The sequence below is a fragment of the Cydia amplana genome, chromosome 23 (genome assembly GCF_948474715.1).
Source record: "Cydia amplana chromosome 23, ilCydAmpl1.1, whole genome shotgun sequence".
Lineage (NCBI taxonomy): Eukaryota > Metazoa > Arthropoda > Insecta > Lepidoptera > Tortricidae > Cydia > Cydia amplana.
In genome coordinates, this window is record NC_086091.1 from 10,861,954 (window position 1) to 10,884,129 (window position 22,176).

A 22,176-nucleotide genomic window follows, 5' to 3' on the forward strand; every position below is an offset into this window, starting at 1 on the left:
AGAATAAGTAATAGTATTATCATACAGAACGGCCACGCACCGCCCCGCCCCGACTCGCATTACCTCGCCCCGCGACTGGCCGCGACATGAATCTGGCGGACTTCTGGCGTCCTCTCAGTAAAGCGACTTACCCACACATACACAATGACGCGTGTACAGACGTGCCGCGCACACATATAAACGCAAATGATTTTTGATGTAAGGCGTGTCCGCCCTGTGGTAAACCATACGATATAGTGTATTTCCAATGGTTCGCCAACACAAACATAACGCGGTACGACCGGCTCTGCTCACACTTTATTTTTTATTTTAAAGGACCGTATACTAGAAATTTACACTTTAGTGACGATACAGTTTTAACACAGCCTACAAAGCTTGAGAAAGTTCCAATATCAGTTTTGTAACCTTTTATACAATAGCACTCACATGCAAAACAGGAGCGTTTAGACTTAAAAACCTGATGTTGATTTGATATCGGCTTGATATTTCCTGCTATGAAGATCGCTCGTAACGATATACTCGAAAATTCATTCGGCCCGATTCGATATTTAAGATAGGTACTTACGTCAAATATTACGTCTAGATACGATATGGATTATACAAATAGAAACGTTACTTTTGACACTGACATAGGTAATTATCTAATCCATATAGTATCTAGATGTAATATTTGACGTAAAAGTTCGAATCAGACAGATTGTTGTATTTCTAAAGTCTACTTCCACCCCTCTAGTATATGCCAAGACCCGTCCTCCCCCCTCCATAAGATCCTCTTGCGCAATGAATGAATGAATAACAATACCTCTCTATAAAGTGTCATTCTATGGAACTTGCTAACTATGTAAACAAAAAGTCACTAGCTAGTAAATTCATAATTCAGAGACAATTTCAATATGGCGGTTTGTTTACATAGTTAGCATGTTCCATATAATGACATTTTAGTTTTCATAAATATCAAATCAAATTTTTAAAGGTTCGAACATGCCCCCAGGTGAAATTTCACTGAACGTCCGCTTATGGAAATCCAAACTTTTGTTGCTGAACTAGCTTTTTGGGTGATAGTAATGAATTTAAAACTTTTTAGTTTAAAATTACTTTGTCGTGCAGAAAATAACGTTTATAAGATATAAACTACTTTAAGAGATACATTTTATTATAAGTGTTCAAAGGACACATACTAGTAATATAAATTTAAGATCCCATCAAACAATCAGAAGGCCCAAACCCACGCTAACATACTTTCAAAACTAAACTATGCAAAATGTTCGCAAGTTCATATTCATACATAAACTTTAATCCGAAATATTAACCCGTTCCAGGCTTGGGAAGTTAAAAGATAACCATAGACTACATATAATAGACTGTGCACTGTAATAAGTCGTTATCTCCACCCGCACTCACTTATTTACTTCTTTCTTATAAGTGTGCAATCGTTTAGCAATGTAGTAGTCATTCTATGATTTGAGGTAGTAGTAGTTGTTGGTATACACATTATACAATACAAATACAAATCGTTTATTTACCAAACATTTTTACAAATCGACATAGCAGATTGAACTTATCATAAATTAGATTTTACAACTAAGCTAATATCCGTCGGCCCCAAACTAGGCGCAGCCTGTATCTCGGGAACCGGGAAAATAGATTTTACTAAAAGATTTTAACTAATCTGAATATGATGGCCGTTTTTTGAATGAGAAATCTCAAATATAAAATTAATTGAAGTACAAAAAAGTGCATGCAGAAAAAAAAAATTAAAAAGAATACAGACAAACAATACAATCAAAAATCAATAAGAAAACATACAGAAGAGACATGCGTAAGTGTAATTAATATTTAAGGAGTGGAGTGTGTGCGTGAGTGTTTGTGTGTATGTGGGTGTGTGTGTATACGCTACTTAAGTATGAATGATTTCTTCTGTCTGATCGTAAGACTGGGAAAGAAGCCAATTCTTAATTTTCGATTTTAAGATAGAGCACGAGAAGTCATCGAAGTTACATAATTTGGAAACCCTATTGTAGACTGTAGGGTGTAGGAAGAATGGAAAGCGTTTGGCGAATGCAGTATTAACTCGAGGACAACAGACAGTCAGGTGATTAAGACGTTTTTGACGACGTCTGACGTGGTCTACCGAAGCTACAGCAGTTCGATGAGGTTCCGTAACGGCTTTTACTACGAAAAGTTGACGAACTCTAAGAACTGATGTTTCTGCGTACAACTCGTCGGTGGGATAACGGAAAGGTTTCCTCAGCATTACTTTCAGTACTGCTCGCTGCGCCCGTTCTACCTCTATCATTACGCTTTTGGCGGCGCCACCCCATGCCGCAATACAGTACTGAATAATAGATTGGCAGAGTGCAAAATATACTAGCTTTAAAATAACTCGGGATGCCCCACCCCTTAGAAGCTTCATAACGTAAATAACTTTTCTAACCCTGCCAGACAGTGTTTTAATGTGTTGTCTAAAGGACAGCTTTTGGTCAATCAACACTCCGAGATACTTGACCGTCTCAGCACGATCAATGGAGTCGCATAAACCGTGACTGGAAGACAATGCCAAAGTGTTACAAGAGAGAGGTGCTGAAGAAAACGTATTATAAAAAGTTAAAAATTTAGTTTTTTTGGTATTCAAGGTCAGTAAATTATTATCCAGCCAGTCCGCTACACATGACATACCAGTTTCTGCCATAGAGGTTACCTCAATCCACGAACGCCCACTGAAGAGGACCACAGTGTCATCTGCGTAACATATTAACTCTGCGTTCTGCAGCTGGATTGAGAGAATGTCATTCATATATTTTTTTTTTTTTTTTTTTTTATTTATTTAGAACACAAACAGTCACATAATGCAAATGGATTTATAGTACAATGTAGTGTACTTAACATACTTAAGAAACAGACCTGGAGGTTCATTAATCAGTAAATAATGTTAACATACATAATAACCGTAGAAAGAAAAAGAAATTTGAAATTATGAACCATACCTATTTAAATTATATTTACCAGTCTTCAAAACAAACAGTATTGTGTGAAGTTATATAGAGGGTACGTACGTAGAAGATTGGAAAATAGGTTTAACATCAATTTCTAATTTAGTGTTATCGGATAAGACAAGTAGTCATCAATTTGTTTCACTGTTTGGAAGGTAGGACAATCAGAAAGTTACGTGTATACATTTTGTTACCTATTTAAAACAATTTTTAATATCTAAACTAATATTTAAACTAAAACAATTTACGTTTAAGTTCAATTTTGAGACTAGACAAGGAAGAGTGAAAAGGATCAATATCATGTAAGTGCTTATTAACATAACTAGGGACTCGTCTGAAAAAAGTGTGCCGAGAGTAATTCTTACGAGCAAAGCTGATATGAAATAGAGATCTGGAACGTAGGGGGAGGTGCGGACAACTGAAAGTGACTAATTCTAAGAGATTCGGACATTTTATTATTCCATTAAGAATTTTAAATAAGAACATTACATCTAAATAGTTTCTTCGGTTATAAAGGGAAGGAACACAAAAATGCTTCGCTGCTAACGAAGTACGTTCGAAATAATTGCCCGTTCTGTAACAGAGAGATTTTAGAAAAATATTTTGGACCCTTTCCAGGCGATCAATATGAACTTGATACTGAGGTGTCCAAACAACACAACCAAATTCAAGTATACTCCTAACAAAGGAATAGAATAAAAGTTTATAAGTATTGGGGCGCCTGAAGGGCTGTCCGATCCTGAGAATCATCCCTAACTTCTTATAAGCTCGCTTACATATGTTATCCATATGTAAACTAAAATTTAATTGTGAGTCTAATGTAACACCTAAGTCCCTAATGGAAGATACCCGGGCTATATTTTTCCCGACTAAGGTGTAATTGAAAATTAACGGATCATTTTTACGATTAAAGCTGATTATGAAACATTTTTCATTATTCAAGAAAAGTTGATTATCTGAACAATAGAGGGAAAAGTTATCCAAATCATGCTGTAATGCACGGCAATCTGCTTCCGAGGACACAGCTTTGTAGATTTTTGTGTCATCTGCATAGACGAGGTGCTCAGAATTTCGAAAACAGGTTGCCATGTCATTGACATATAAAATAAATAGTAAGGGACCAAGATGCGATCCTTGGGGCACTCCGGAATGTATAGGAAGAAAGCAAGAAGTATAACCCTTCAAGGCAACCGCCTGACTGCGATTGGACAGGTAAGACTTTATCCATCTAAGGAGGTCGCCGTGTATACCGAGCTCAAAGAGTTTCTTGATTAAGTTATTATGGTTAATTTTGTCAAAACATTTCGAAAAATCAGTATACACGACGTCCACCTGACAGCCAGAAGAAATCCTATTGATAATAAAATCGGTAAAGGTCAGAAGATTTGTTTCCACGCTACGACCTTGACAAAAACCATGTTGGCTAGGGGCAATGTGCTGAGAGAAAGCAGAAGTAATCTTGTTGTAAACGATCTTCTCAAAGATTTTAGCAAATATGTTTAATTTACTAATGGGCCTGTAATTAGTGACTAGGTTCGCATCCCCACTTTTGTAAATTGGTGTTATTAAGGCTTTTTTCCAAGAAGAATATATATAAGAAAGAGCGTTGGCCCAAGGATGCTACCCTGTGGGACACCGAAATTGATGGGCAACTCGCTACTTATTGTATCGCTGACTCTGACGTGCTGCCTGCGATTTGTGAGATAGCTTTTGAACCATCCCAGCGCCGAACCTCTTATACCAATGTGTTCAAGTTTTTTAAGAAGAATCGGCGCTGAGACGGTATCGAAGGCTTTGGCTAGATCAAGAAAGACTCCAATACAGTGTCTTCCCTGATCGAGCTGCTTTGCAATTAGGTCCGACAATAGTGTAACGGCATTTTCGGTAGACCTACCCCGTCTAAACCCAAATTGTCTGTCAGATAGAAGGTTATATTTTTCCAAGAACTTTGTAAGGCGTTTGTTGACTACTTTTTCCAACAATTTTGAAAAAATGCAGAGAAGGGATATCGGACGGTAGTGGTCGGGATTATTTTTCTGGCCAGATTTGAAGATAGGGGACACCGCCGACCTCTTCCAAGCCTCAGGGAATGAGCCAGAGCCTAAACTTAAATTGAAAATATGTGCGAGGGGAGCACAAACGAATTCACTGATACCTTTTATCAAGGCAGGCTTATATCCATCTGGCACTAATTAGCACACTTATCTTATTAATGTGTTAAGACAGAACTACTACACACTACACTGTCAAAAGGTTGCACATTGATTGATTGATTGATTATTTATTCATAAAACATAATGTTTTACATGTCAAATAAGGTACATAAACAATTTATACACTAGATCTTAAGTAGATAAGTATTTAACACGTACATAGGTACTAATTTACTTCTGCATGCATTGCATTATTTTCAAAATAGGTTTGACAACACACACACACACACACACACACACACACACACACACACACACACACACACACACACACACACACACACACACACACACACACACACACACACACACACACACACACACGCACACGCACACGCACACGCGCACACGCACACGCACACGCACACGCACACACGCACACACACACACACACACACACACACACACACACTACACTTGTAATATAAGCGATTAGGAAGAAGAGTGGGGCGCGACTTCGTGATGGTACAAACTATACCCTGATTGAATTTAAACTGTTGTGAGACATACTAACATTGAAACATGTCGCGCGAGTGACTTAAAACAAGTGAGTCTAAACCGTAAATTTATTCAAAACGGCACCAGTCATGGGACATTTAAGAGGAAATTTGGAGTATTTGTGATATTTCCCTGATACATGTAAAAGTTCTACCGCTTAGCTTGTTAAAAGATGAATATCCTATCCTTCTTTCATGTTTCAGGCGTGTTGTATCAAAGATACTGCAATTAGTTTCCACATAATTAATAAATTAAAAGTATGTTTTTTTTCTCCAGTCATGGACACCAAAGCAGTAATGGAACCCCGGTAATGGACGTGGATCCAGTAATGGGCCCCCTATAATGGACATACCCTATCAGTATAAGATATTGGAATAGGGAATAAGTTTTTGGCAAAAAACTAGTTATTAGTCATTTTTGGTATATAAGCTTTTATGTAAGAATGTATTTTTGTTTCGACAGCCAACTAATACTCATTGAGACAATTCTAACAAACCCAAACACAATTAGGTTGCTTTATCACAGAGTTCCTATGGCCACCTCCTGTCTCCATCATGAGATCAAGTCCATGTTATAATAATATTGCATTGTCATTCGTTTTGCATACGTATCCAAAATTTTAACTGAATCGGAAATCCGAAAGTGGCTCAAATGCCATTTCCAAGATTTGAGCCACACTAACTAATATACAAACTAACAGGGCAATTAAAATAAAATGTTGTACCTACAAACGATATTAAATTATCCGAAGTCCGAGGAGACCTCCTAACATAGTTCGTAACTACATTATACTTCTGTATTGTTTAAACATGAAATTACGCCATGGCAAGCATCATTATGTAAATTGTCCCATCATAGGAGGTATGCAGTTTTACAGCTCCTATAATGGGATTGGGCAAAATACCACTATTTTTTATACATCTCTAGAGTCACAACATAGTGTGTTGTATACCTTATCTCGTGGTAAATGCAATTAACAAAACACATTCTAGTTTACACCAAGTAATAATTAATTACAATTTAATATATGAACTCACCTCTCTTAGTGAAGTTGTTAAGAATTCTTACTGGTTATTTTTTCCAGTGACACGACAACTTTTGGTTTGGCGCCAATTTCTTAAAAAGTAACCGAAATTAATAAAAAGTCAAACTTAAACAGCTCTATGACTCTTATTTATGGTAAAATATTGCCAGTGTTTATAAACTACTTTTACATACTTATTTTAGAGGATTTGTGGTTTTATGTCCCATTACCGGTTCCACGTCCATTATAGGGTCCATTACTACCCTGATTTATATTAAAATATACGTCATATCCACGCTTTTATAAATATTTCGTTGAAATTCCTGAAGGTCTGGTGGACCTTCCTGACGCTTACCGTAAAATGCTCTATCTATTATTCAAGGTGATCTATGTTGAAAGATAACCCACTTACTTGATTTAATTTCGGAGATTCCGCCGCGTACGATTTGGTCCCAACTTTGCTTTGATGAGAACCATGTTTCGGGAAAAGTTAGTGAATTTAATCGCACGAGTTGAACTCAAAACTCGGTTTTGCTTTGAGTTTATTTTAGTATATGACATTTAATAAAACGGGTTATATCCTGTCATCTATATGCGTATTTTGTTAAAATGATAATGGAAAGTTAGCAGCAGAAATACGTAACCGGGCAAGTTATTGACAATTATCTAAACAAACTTATTAAATTATTAGTTGACAAGCGAACCCCTAGGCTCCCATGAGCCGTGGCAAAATGCCAGGACAACGAGAGGAAGATGATGTTTGCATATGCCAATCTCATTACCTATGTAAATATTTAAAAAAAATATTTTTACCTTTATATTTCCTTAGAATATTAAGTTATCACCTATTTATGTATCTGTGATGAAACTGATGAACGAATAAAGGATTGATTGATTGATTCGTTTTTACGAGCTTTTATTCAGCTTGCCCTGAAATGCCCTGTTATTTATTTATTAGTTTGATTGGATCAAATCTTGCAAGCTAAAATTAGACCCACTTTCCATTATTCGATTGAGCTAAAACATCACATACACATAATATAATTATGTAAGATAGTTAACTATGCAATATTATGATACCATCGAGCTGATCTGATGATGGAGGCAGGAAGTGGTCATAGGAAATCTGTGATAAAACAACACAACCTATTTATGTTTGGGTTTGTTATATTGTCTCGATGAGTATTAGTTGCCTCTTGAAAGAAAAATATAGTCAGCGATCAACTTTATAAATCAAAAATGAAATTTCTGACAAAAACTGTTTTGTTTTGCTAAAAGGGACCAAGCATAACTTCAACTGATAAATATTTGTACTGCTTTTAACATTGTCAATACACTCTCCACCCTTATTTTGTGAAGGGTTAACCATCATATAAATTAAATAAGGGCACACAAAAGTGCTATTCGCTGTACGCAACCAAATAAGTAATCTGATTGATTGAATAAATATTGTTAGTCTGAAAATGGGAATGGTCAGTAATGGATGAAATGTAGTTAAAATGTGGGTTTTCCTTTCGTTTTAAAGTACCATACAAATACTCTTTATTGCACATCTCAATAGAAGAAAATAACACAGAATGAAAACAGCAACACAGGCCTCAGGCCCATCTGAGGCCTTTTTTACAATCTTAAACAAAAAAAAATCGCTACGCTTGTGGCTCAATTTAGAATATTTCGCTTGCTCGGGTATTAACTATTAATATTAGCATGAGGAGATAAACAAAATTGTTTTCGCCTTGTAAAACATAACTACTTATTTTAAATTCAGCAATGCCTCTTAGGCAAACCCTTAAGTAGTGTAAATTTCATTCGATAACATTTCATTCGTTTGCTCTAATTTTGTATGAGATTTTGAACAGCGGGCCAAGCGGGATGTTTTGGAAACAAAATGAGACTTAACGCAAACGCGTACGTTACGTCATGCTATCGAATGAAATGTAGACTAGAGGTACAGATTTCTATTTTTTTATACAATTCTCTGAACTATGGCGTTCGTATTTTATTCCTGCTTTAGTAAAATAAACGGCCCTAACCGCACGGATCTAAAATCAAAAGTTTACCTAACGTTTTTCAATTACGACCGGAATATTTTTGACAATGTTTACACGGGAGAATCTCTGAGCTATCACAGTTGGCCAGGCTTTGACAAAACCGTGTATCTTCTGATTTACTGTTTTCGAGCTCTCAGGAAAAAAGATCGTCCAACGACTGTTGACGTTATTAACAAACGTCTGTCAAATCTAAGAAGCCATTGAAAATGATGTTCTCGATCTGTCATTTTGACGTTTGTGCTCGTTATAAAAGAAAAATTAAGAGACTTGCTGAGTTTTGCAAATAAATAAATAAACAAATAAATGGGAATTATAAATTATATTCAGCAAAAATAGCAGAGTTGTATTTTGGTTAAAACACCGCAGTGATATCAGTATAATCGCTTCATACGTCAGGGAGCAATGATGCTACAGACCTACATAATATTATATATTCGTGTCAAACAATAAAATACTTATTTGCGTCAATAAAACGAGCTATTTTATTGGAGGGAATTTATCTGTCTGATCAGCAAGGCGACAGCACATGAAAAGAAGTTTTAAACTTTTACGCACTAGAAAATAAAAATGCATTTTATGCAGTCTACACGAAAAACGAATTTTACGAGCATGACAAATGGAAATGCGCTTGTTGCAATCATGTTATAAAATGCATCTTATTGCACTTTACTGTAGGTACTTATTCAACTTTAAAATTTTCACGTTCTTGTACCAATTTAAGACTAAACTTAGAACTTTCCTGATATGTTCAATTTATGTAAAGTTTTTTCCTGGATAGTTCATAATAGGAGTGATTTTATAATTGTTTTACCTATATTTTTTTTACATTTAACATAAATATTATTGTTCATAGAAATTATTAAGAGCCAACAGGAGTGGTCATTTCTCCATACAAACGTACTCGACTGTTTCCTCCGTGGGTTTTGAAGCTAGACCAATGATTTTTTCAACACAGATTAATATTGTCAATATCTGTGTTGGACCGTTTTGCTTTTTTTGATATTTTTGTTTTTTAAGGCGCTAGAGCCCTTCAAAAATGGCCAAAATGGCCTAATTGACTATGCCGCAATGAGAGGCGTGCTATTCAAAACTGATATCAATTTGTCAAAAAAGCAAAACGGTCCGACACAGATAATGTCATAATCATTTAGATTTCCAAATTTGGTTACGATTGGTTAAGTTTTGGAGGAGGAAACAGTCGAGTACGAAACCTCGATTTTTGAGAGTTTTACGCAGGATTATTCGCCTTGTCCTTATCGCACTAGTTTTAGGAGCCGCTTCCGTTAGCGAGACGGGTATATTTACCTAAAATATTTAAATCTTAGCTCCTGTTGGCTCTTAACATTTAATGTCTAGACATGGTGGGAAAATGCCGATGACAGGGTCAAGTGAAGAAAGCGAGGGGAAGCCTTTGCCCTGCAGTGGGACACCAAACAGGCTAATTAAAAAAATATCTAAACAGAAAAAAGCTTTAACATGTTTTTGCAAAATATCGATTACAGAGATACAATGTTTTGTCTCGGCACGGCAGAGTTCTCCCATTCAAACAAAAAAGTTACGCCTATCAGATATTCGGCAGCCGAATATTTTTCCAGTTTACTTTTCAGGTACGTAGGATTCAAAAAAAGAATAGAACTATTTCGTGTAACTATAATTGGTTTGGCGAAGGCTAGCAGATTTTTTAGATAGATAAAATAAAATAAAAACCTATAGATACAAGTTGTTTCTATTAAGTGCGAAACAAATAGAATTATTTGGGTAAGTATTTTACAGTACATATGGTGCTACTTTCCCGCACTAGTGCGCAAATAAGCACTTTTCGTTGCTATATCAAATATTTAAAGGGGCATATGTACTGTAAAACGTTGTACGATACGCGTGCGAATAGGTAATTCGCAACTCGTGTCGATTTAAAACACTCCCTTCGGTCGTGTTTTAATTTATCGCCACTCGTTTCGAATTTCCTCTTTTCCGCACTTGTATCGTAAATAACTATTACTTAGCGATTTGAACGGTCTACCAAGATTTATTTAAGGTACTTTTTAACAAAAAATATATAAAAGAAAATCAGTTGGAATGTACCTACTTCGAAAATGGGCTGATTTTTATTTTGCTGTCGATATTTTCTTTATTTAGTTTTTTAATTCCATACGTTTTCGTTACTCAGAGGAAGATTTTTTAGGACATACGGTGAAATTTCGCTTATAATGTACAGTTAGAAAACTTCATCATTTCAACAAAAATATTATCCAAATCTCACAAAAAAATACCACAAAATACAAAACGACCCAAATGATTGAAACAAGCCTGCTGGAATCGATGACAGTCATAGACACGCATCTTGTTTGCCGAGCTAAAGGTTTTCAAACTGGGCACGTTGCCGAACTAAGGGTTTTCAAACTGTGGGCAGGTCCGCATCAGCATTGTCAGTAAGTAAATCTATGCAGTGACTGGCATAACAAGTTGCAACTATGCGTGTATTTTTACAGCGAGCAAAACTATGAATGATAACTGATAACTTCATATATTGGGTGTCTTTTTAAATAAAGCAGATAAATGCCAGATATTTGAGGAATTGACAATTATTTTCAGAATGAAATAATCAATATGGTGGCGTGATATTATTAGTAAAATTCTTAGTAAATAGGGAAATAATGAGCTCAATTTATTTTAATTTTCATTATAATGTAATATAATAAGTAGTTGAATCCTTACTTTTTACATGTATTATCAAAAAGAAATAACTATTTAATTAAAAACCTTAAAAAAGAGCTACGATACCACAGACAGACAGACAGGCTCTCTTCTCTCTTTTTGCGTCGGAATTTAAAAAAGAAACGTTTTTAATGATATAAATAAATACGAAATTAAAAAGTAAAAGAAAATTAAAAGCATTGCAATGAAACTGTACCAAAACGTTTACCCGCACGTTCATTTATTTATTCGTTACGAATTCTATTTTTACACTCCGCACTACATATGAATAAATCAAAACCGTTAAAATGATAACCTGAAAAAACTTTAAGCGCCGCTCGCTCAATCATTCATTGTTTCGGAAGCCGACCAATCACGCGGTCGCGCCGGCCGCGGCAGACATCCCCAAATTTTTTACAGCTTATTTTCAATTTGAATCATCGGAGCGTTGACAGGTTTTTAAAGGTGATTTAATTATGGATATGTCAATTTGATGTGGAGGATTTCATTTGAGGGACTTTTTAATCAAACCGATTTATTTGGAGCTTCGTTTTATACAATTATGGATTGAGGGGTAGAAGTCTAGATCGGAAAAAATAAAGTATTATTGAAATATGATAGTCAATAAAAGAAGTAGGTTTTTAGATCACAATGCAGCCAATAGAAAAAAGGTAATTCAAATTAAATGTAAAACAATTGATTCCAAGAATACTTTTTTGTTAAAATCCATCAAACTAGAAACTGAAATAAATGTTATAAACCTACTAAAGAAAAAGTATCCAAGCCGAACGTCAGGCGAATTATTCTCAAATCCCTTTCAAAATAAAACCACTAGAAAAGCCTATTTGGGCTTTAAAAATCTAATTTTAACTTGATATTGCTATTACTTATTGCTATTTCTATTACCAGGCAATTAAAGCCCATATTAGACCGAAACCTTACAGACTAGCAATACATAGGTCTAGATATTATAAATAAATAAATAAATAAGCCTTTTTATTTCCTTAATTTTACATACATGCATCATACCATTATCATTATTTAGTGTACAATATAATTATTTGAATTTTTTAAATTAATTGAATGTAAATACCTATATTTATTTATTTATTAATTCTAGTTTTAATTAAGGACCTCTTAACGAGTAAAGGCCTCCTCCAATTGTTTCCATATTATCTTGTATGTATCTAAGTTTGTATTTATCTACCTATACATAAATATACTCGTAGATCGGCTCATTCACGAATACGCATGCTTCGTTATTGGCATGCTATAAAGTTTAGTTCATCGTGAATGGCACTATCTTTAATTATGTATATAGTCGGTGGTTGCGTAGTAGGTACCCATAGTACAAGCTTTGCTTATTTTGAGGCCTTTCTCGATTAGGTCGATCTGTTTGATTGTCCCCAAATATTTTATTGATTTATTTGAGTTACGGCAAGTTAATATAAAAACAAGTTCAGATTTTTACAGTTCGAATATGTCTCTGTCGTGCTAGGGTTGGCAGGTAACGTAATTAATAAAGTCCGGTACCGAAAGTGGTTCCGTGTGGACATATTTCACCCGCACACGGTATTTTTGTGGAGTCGGTGTGTTTCCATTGCTGCTGATTTGGCGGATTATTAGTTACATACCAAGATTTCACATAGGAAGAACTCCTAGAACGCCCTGTGTTGTGGGTGTGGCATTTTTATTTTTATGAGACAGTCAGTAAACGATCAGTAGAGCTGCCTGATGGGGAAGCGGTCACCGTTGCCCATGAACATAAGCAATATCGGAAGAGCCACTTATGCGTTGCCGACCCTTGAGAACCCTGAATACCCCCTCTTAGAATAGAATAACTCTTTCATTCAATAAAAAAGAAATAAAAAAATATAAACTGAAAAATAATAACTAAAGAAAAAGTGACCAAGTCCAGCGCTGGCCAAGGCCGAAATTGAGTCGCCGTTTTAGAAAGTGGGAACATTATTGTATTTTGTGTAAATGTTTGCCTTAAATAAGCTTTATTCCCGATTAGATTAAAATAATATAGCGTAAAAACCTAAAAACAGTGTGAGTTTGTAGCTTAATTCTGTCGCTTTTAACTTATTTATATTGCATACAGCTTAATACAGATTTATTTCACAGAAAACCGTACCTACGTTAAGCCGTATCACTCACGTAACTCAACCGTGTCATAATGGAAACACCCCCAACAAATACTACCGTCCACATAATAAATTAGTTTCGACTGTTCCCCGCCATTCCGGGGCACTGCGCTTCGAATGCATGAAACCGACGATGCGTAGTGACAATCCTAGCTTAACTAACAATCCAATTTCGTCTTTATCTGTAACTACATAAAGTTGAGATTTAACTGAGGGCTAGCGAAGCATTTGACGGTTTTAAGTAAGATTTAAAGTATTTTAATACGTGTTGGTTTGTAAATAAAGTCGGTTTTAGACTATTTTAGAATTGTGATTATAAAGTTTAATCGAGTTACAAGTATTGAGCCGTTTTGAACGTTATTTGTGAATGCTAAAGTTTGTTTTTAAATTTTGCGACTAGGGTTGTCCCAAAGTTTGAATATTGTTATTGCCAGGTGCACTGTGTGGAATTTATTTTTAATTAGATGTTGTTAATTTTGTAGTTATTAGTTTAGTTTCATAATTGTGTTCGAAACTGATATTGCTTTTGCTAAAATCACGTATCAAATTTTGTCGGCGTAAAGTTATTACTTATTTAATTGATGATGTGTAAAGTATGTATTTTTCATACAAATTTATTTGCCTACGAAATTCCACGTGCTAAGCGTTCTTTTTTAGGGTTCCGTATCTCAAAAGGAAAAAAACGGAACCCTTATAGGATCACTCGTGCATCTGTCTGTCTATCTGTCCGACCATCCCTCCCACCTTTATCTCCGATACTACTGGGTCTAAAATGTTGAAAAAAATACACAAAATAGTTCTTTACCTATAGATGAGAGGAAAACCTATTAGTAAGTAAGTAAGTAATCATTTATTGTCAGATTGTGCATGTCATTTTACAGATGACTGTTACAAAATTATTTGATTAGTGAGTGTCACAATCAACCGGTTTACGGTATACAATGTTAGAAATGTGCAGTCAAGCGTGAGTCGGACTTAATGTACGAAACCCTTAGCGCTGGAGCGCGAGCCCGACTCGCACTGAACTTGGCCGGTTTTTTTCCTATAGGCAGATCTGAAAGTTATATTTATGCTGGTATGCTTAAATATTTCGTCAGTAAGCAATACTAATACCCAGCCAAATCCAACCGGACCTCCTCAGCTATTCATAGGTGCAATTCTAGATAACTGGCAAACGCTTGTAGAATATATTAACCAAATCTTTACACACCCCAAACGACACTCAACTCTAACCCCTTCAAGTAAAGCCCAATTCTCAATGACACAAGTTGAGGAGGAAATCTTAAATAACACTTACAGTCAAGAATGAATCGTATTACAGCAGCAATGAGTGGAAATTCGATTGAAAATTGAATCTTCCTTTTTAACAATGAAATTTCAAGGTGCTAGTTTGATTGGATATCGGAAATTGGAGCTTATAATAAGTGCTTAAGGTTGAAATTTTAATGGAGTGTGCGATGCATTCGATGCATAGGAAAGGTCACGGTAGAATAATTGATTTGTTAGATGTATTTTCCGATATTTTTTTTTTCTTGTATAATAAATTCCGATCGTCTTTTTTCCCTGTATAAAAATTTCCGCACGCCTTTTTTCCCTATAGATATATTTCCTGGTATATATAAATCTGAACGCCTTCTTTCCGTATAGACATATTTTCCGATAGATTTATTTTCTTATACACAAATATCTGAACGCCTTCTTTCCCTGTATTTTTTTAACATAATGCAATATTTTATAGTCCTTAATTTTACTAGGGGACAAATTCCCGGCTGTCTTTTTTCCTGATCAGAAATTTTAAAATAGATATGATTCTTGATAGAAAATTATATAATATGCAGGCATCGGAGTTTTTATCGCATGGTAAGACTAATAGCAAGCTATGGAGTCGACATTTGCCATAAATGTAAACTCTTATTCATACTCATACTCATTTACATATTTCATTTATCTTAAAATGCCTTTAGAGCGGTCGGTCGTGTATATTATCTTAGTCGAATTATATATAAAAATATTTTTCTATTACATTATGAATTCATAACTTCAATTATTTTAACATACAACTACTTATACAAACTACATCGCTGCGAAAGACCTAATGTCATGTAGGTACTGACCGCTGATAAAATTGATTAGTATTTGTCATGTGTCAATCACTGGTGATTGCAAACGTAGTAGTTATTTATATCTGTAAGTGGTAAATACGTTGTGGAATATTCCATAATTAATTATTATGCCTAACCCAGAAATAGCTGCAATTTTGGCATGGATAGAGCCATACAACGATTTACAATAATGAAAAATCTGCTATAGTGTGCTTGAGTTGTGAAGTACAACTCACCCAATTAAAAGATACATTTATTTTAAAACATATCTGTGTCATATCATCATTAAACTCATATACGTAGTAACTATTTAGTAATCGAGAACAGATTACTAAATAGTTACTACATATTAAATAAAATTAATCATGAGTATGAGTATGAATAAGAGTTTACATTTATGGCAAATGTCGACTCCATAGCTTGCTATTAGTCTTACCATGCGATAAAAACTCCGATGCCTGATAATATGTATTCGCATGTTCGCAATTTTGCCCGTTTACGTTACTACCTACTTACACTACAACATAAAAGTTGACAATAAATGACAATTACAAAGTCAAAGACAAACATGTAATAAACTAAATAGACAGAAAGTTATCTACACGTATAAACTGTATAGAGGATTAATAGGCGTACTTCTGTCAAGTGCCTAACTAAGTACAACGTTTCACTCGTTTGATTTGATTACTGATTGGTAAAATTCCTTTAAAGATAACTAACCATGATACATAAAATATTCCACACAAGATTGCAAACAGGGTCCAAGCAAATAAGAAGTTTTGCCCCTAGTAAAATGAATGACCATGAAATTTTTCGTTAAACAACAAAAATACAGGGAAAGAAGGCGTTCAGATATTTGTGTATAAGAAAATAAATCTATCGGAAAATATGTCTATACGGAAAGAAGGCGTTCAGATTTATATATACAAGAAAAAAAATATACCAGGAAATATATCTATAGGGAAAAAAGGCGTGCGGAAATTTTTATACAGGGAAAAAAGACGATCGGAATTTATTATACAAGAAAAAAAAAATATCGGAAAATACATCTAACAAATCCCGAGAAAGTGTAGTTAAGTTAGGTTTTATTTTTGTTGTCTACTGGCCAGTTAAATTGAATAAATTATGGACCGAAGGAATGTGGGAACAAAGGGAGAACTACACCTTTGCACTTTTGGATGTCTAAATAAGTAGTTATTTCCTTAACGTATAAACTAAAATATTATACGAGTAGATGTCATACTTATACTAAAGAAAAGTGACAAAGCCCTTCAGTGGCGGAGGCCGGATACGAACTGGCGTGGCGTCGTCAACCTATGCGGCTACACATCTACCGCGCAACACACACACACACACACACACACACACACACACACGCACACACACACACACACACCCAACAACGCGTCCGCTAGCTGACGCGGGTGCACAGCACGGAGGGCGCACGTACGCGGGTGCCATTTCGACTCGGCCACGACATTACGCGACTGGCGACATAGATGGGAACGAAAGGTCCCATCGCTGTGTCTCGCTCCAATCTATGTTTATCGCTGCCGCCGTCGCAAGTCGCTCAATGTCGTGGCCGAGCCGAAACGTAAAATCCATCGCACGCGTCCGCGCTAGTTGCGGTAGCGTTGCGCGTTGCTTATTAGGGGCTGTTCATAAATTACGTCATCTATTTTTCACGATTTTGACCCCCCCCTAAAATCATCCAAAAATCATGTTTCGAATGACCCCGTTTTGAAATGACGTAATTTATGAATAGCCCCTTATACTATTTTTCGTTAACCCGCTCGGTGCAACCGCGCCGGTTAGCTTCAAATAGATACCTGTTATTGTACAATCGGTTATCATTTCCCGTATAACCGGGCCGATACCATAATTTATCACGTGCACGCAGCCCGCATACGAAATGCGGCTGACGAAAACCCATGAATATTACACGATACGTACACTCGGATAGAAAAGCGCTATTAAAAATAAGTTATAATAATCTTATAACTTTAAAGGAGCAATTCTTGTTCATTTATTTATTTATATGTATATAAATTTCGGGAATTTCGGGAACGGCTCAAACTATTTCGATGTCATTTGCTATATGGGGCTTTTCGGGGGCGAAAAATCGATCTAGCTAGGTTTTATCTCTGGGAAAACGCGCATTTTTGAGTTTTTATATGTTTTCCGAGCAAAGCTCGGTCTCTCAGATATTTTATACATGAGACAATCTTATATCGACCTAGTCCCACAATAAGCTTAATAAGGTTTGTGTTGTGTTAATAATAATTATTATATAAGTAGAGGTTGATATAATATAAAATACATAAATACATTTAGATAAATAGTTGAATACATAAGTAAACATCCATAACTCAGGGACAAATATTTGTGATACTAATAAACACACAAATAAATGGGGCATTATCTATGAAAAGGGACCTTATTGTCGATGGCGCTTACGCCGCACAGTGTCGCGCGGCATTGTATTTACATCGGAACATCGTTAATAATGGCGTAAGTGCCATCGACAATAAGGTCCCTTTTCATAGATAACGTCACAAATGCCCTTAGCAGGATTCGAACCCTGGATATCCTGCTTTTAAGGCAGGGTCACTACCAACTAGACTAGAAGGACGTCAACATAATACATACATTTAATGTTCAAAAGATATCCTGACGAATAAACTCTGTAACCTATTTACACAAAACCAATTTTGACCTGAAATTTTATTAATTTTCTCTGCTTTTATAGTATGAATGTAGGCGACTGTACCCAGATCGTGATGTCTTTGAGCTAAGAATGATAGCTTTGCGTCCTGAGGCGCAGCGAAATATCCGCAAAATTTACAAGTAGCTATATCATATAAATATTAGATCTATATGTAAGTATTGTATGTTATCTACTACATCAATATTGAATGATAGTATGTTGCAACTAGGCATTTTACTACTCATTAACACGATATTAATGTATCCAACTCATTAATACAAAATTTCTGCGGTGGAATTTTTTTTATAGCGCGATCCAGAACTTATGGAACAACGACATCTACCATGAAATTGGGTAACTAAAGCCTGGATACGATATTTGTGGCTTCCAATGACTCCATCGTATTAAGTATGTAACTATTACACCTACTTTTTTTGTGACATGATTTACGCTGTTTGGCCTCACCTGGGGCCAGTTACAGCGTTTGGTGTGAGACTATTACACTTACATAAATCCTTAAGACCTTATATTGCATTTTGGAAAAATCTTAATAGCGCGAAGTAGCCGATGGAACAACGCCATCTACCATGAAACCGGGTAACTAGAACCAGGATACGATATCTATGGCTCCAATTAGGTACCCCGCTGTATGCGGGCCGCGTACGACGTATATCTCAGAATACGGAGTGCCTATGAATATTGCCAGCGTTTATATATCGCCTTTATGCAGTTAAGCATTAAGATGACTGAATTACATGTAATCTTGTTCCATGTCAGGATTGTTAGGTGTTAAACATGGCTTCATATTAAAACATATTTATCTATATCTAACTATCGCGAATTTATTTTATGAGCGTTTCTTTTATTTTTTGCAATTTTTATATTTATAATGCGACCTTTTTGTGCCACTTTTGTGTTATTTTTGGTCAGGATCGCGAGCCCTTTTCATCCTTATAGGAGAAAAAAAGTGTCCTAAAATTTCCATACATTTTTCATACTTTCCTTTTCGTTACCGCCATACAAAGTATATGGGGAAATAGTAACACAATAGGAAAAAACTCTGGGACTTTTTTTATCCCATTAGAGCCCGTACCATGAGTCACTGACAGTGTCAAAACTGACATTTACGCTATCGAGATCGTAATTTACTTTCTATACATCTCGTTTGCACTAATATGCGAGTACGAGCGAGATGTATAGAAAGTAATTTACGTTCTCGACGGCGTTTATGTCAGTGCCAAACTGATGGTAGCCGTATAGGATCGAAAGAGCTCGGGATTCTGTGTGATAATGATAATATTGCAAATATATTTCTAACTTGCTCCGATATGAAATCTAAATTTAAGCAAAAGCTAACCAAAAACGATAAAAATCTCTGCTATGCTACATTTCAAGCGTCCACGTATACAAATAACGGTCCAATAAAATGTAATCCCACAGGATTCAGACAATCATCTCAACTTAGTCCCAAATAGATCTGCAAGGTCCAGCCATGAATAAAGTTTAAAATCACTTACCATCCGTCCGTACAAAGTAATTTTCAAAATGGCATAGCATGACAATCTCAACGTGATCTCAACTTAGTCCCAAATAAATCTGCACCGTTTCCACCCATCACACCCATGAATAAAGTTTAAAATCACTTACCATCCGTCCTCTCCTTCCCATTAAAGTACCACGTCACTTTAGGCTGGGGTTTCCCCTCCTTCACCAGACATGCTATGGTGATCTGCTTGTAGATGACGAGTGGCCCCAAGGTGGTCCCGTCTTGTATGGTGGTGGAGTTGGTACCGTCGATGGCCAGTAGCTCTACTGTTTTTGGTTTTACTGTGGACAAAGGAAATTGGAGTTAGATAATTATAAAGAATCAGAGAAATATTTTGTGCAATTAGCGAGAGTTGTACATTAACTCGTAGCCCTTATTTTGTAGACTTGAATTTCAATGAAAAATTTAATTATTTTTATTGCATAATTTTTGACATTGAGATTTTGTCAACTTCAACAACAACAACTTTTATTATTCTTTAAAATTGGCAACTTGGCAAGGTTTAGGTACAATGCAACATTTTCAATTCTACTATATCTAGGTTGCTTGTAAATGATTTGACACTTTTATTATTATTTTTAAATAGAATAAATAAAAGAAAGTTAAGAATTGTTTTAGGAAATAACCATATATATAGTATATTTATTCAAAAATTGCTAACGTAGCTTACTTAAAATGTTAATTCATATAAATAAATAAAAAAAACGATTAACACGGATACCATTTTTTTTATTTAATTTAATCGACAGCTTTTCAACACCTTAAAACATTTACAAAACCTACTAGAAGTTATCACAAACAATTTGACAGCATATACATCTCACAGTCAAATTGACAGCCGAGCGATATATTAGTGTTAGCCGCGGTTAGGCTCAGGGCATAAATCCAGGCACTAACGGATCCAGATTTATTAGCAACACTAATGTACTGGAATTATGGCGAGCACATGTGTTTTCATACACACATACACCTGATTACTAAACTATAGGTACAGCAATCTGCAGAGATAACTGACCCCCTTCGTAGAAACTTATTTGCAGGGGGTCCTGTTATCTCTACATCTTACCGTACATTTGTAGGACACAAATCAAATTACCTACCTATTTTATGAAAATAATTTAGATTTTTGTTATTTCAAGTAGAAACACTACTATGGGCCCGATTCGGATTTCGTAATAGATATCTATTAGACATCGCCAAGATACGATAACGATATGTTTAAGATCTAACCTGTCAAATTTGACATTTCCGCGATTCTGGAGATACTTTTGAACGATTTCCACAAGATATTACTTAGAGATCTAATTCACATCTAATAGATATCTAACACGATCTATCGTAAAAGTGGAATTGCGCTGCAAAAGAGAACTAGTTGAAATCTAAACTATAACGTACCTGGAATGGATCTAGTACGTGTCGTCTCTTGTGAATATCTTGAAGTTCGAATACGGCAGTATGTATATTATAAAAATGACGCTGTCAGCCCTTAAGAGATTGCATATATTTGATAAATTCAACGTATGTGGCTAGAGCCCGGGTGGTCGAGTGGTGTAGGCATCTGTCGGGAATGTAGAGAATGCTCTGTATTCGCGACAGATGCTTGGATTAGCTGGGTTCGATCCCCGACCTGAGACATCTGACACCTGAGACAGTTCGTATGACATCTACTTCATTTTATAGAGGTACATTCCTCTTAATTTATATAGGTACATATTACCTACCATAAAAAGGAAATTACGTCCGTGCGTAATTGAAGTGCCTATTTAACAAAATTAATAGCCAAAAGTACCTTTAATTACAGCAAATGTAATAATGAACCTAATTTAAATACTAATTACGTTTCAATAGTTCGAATTAGGTTAGATATTCATTACGTTCGGTACAATATTTTGATGAAGTATTTTTATTATGCAGTGTGACTGGCTTTCATCACATTAGGGCCTGTTTACACATTGATTATAAAATTTTACCCACTGTTTAACGGGCCACTGATTAACAGTCCGCCAGACGGTATCGGCCTGTCAGTTAGAACAAAAAGTTGACAGTTCCGAACGACTGACAGGCCGATACCGTCCGGCGGACCGTTAATCAGTGGGCCCCTTTATTTATGGCGAGTTCATACATTTGCATCTAAATGCAAGTAGCAAGTAAACACTAATGAATGTGTATACAGGCCCCAATGTGAAAGCCAGTCATACTGTATA

The 22,176-nt window shown here is 35.6% G+C and overlaps 1 protein-coding gene across 2 annotated transcripts in view; it reads right to left on the reverse strand.

The window, feature by feature from the left end:
• Positions 1-22,176, reverse strand: part of LOC134658781 (hemicentin-2) — a 559,330-nt gene that overhangs the window by 95,781 nt on the left and 441,373 nt on the right. For both annotated transcript variants that reach the window (XM_063514419.1, XM_063514420.1), the window contains exon 5: positions 20,074-20,253. In XM_063514419.1, the coding sequence (XP_063370489.1) occupies positions 20,074-20,253 (180 nt within the window). The remainder of the gene's footprint in view (positions 1-20,073; positions 20,254-22,176) is intronic.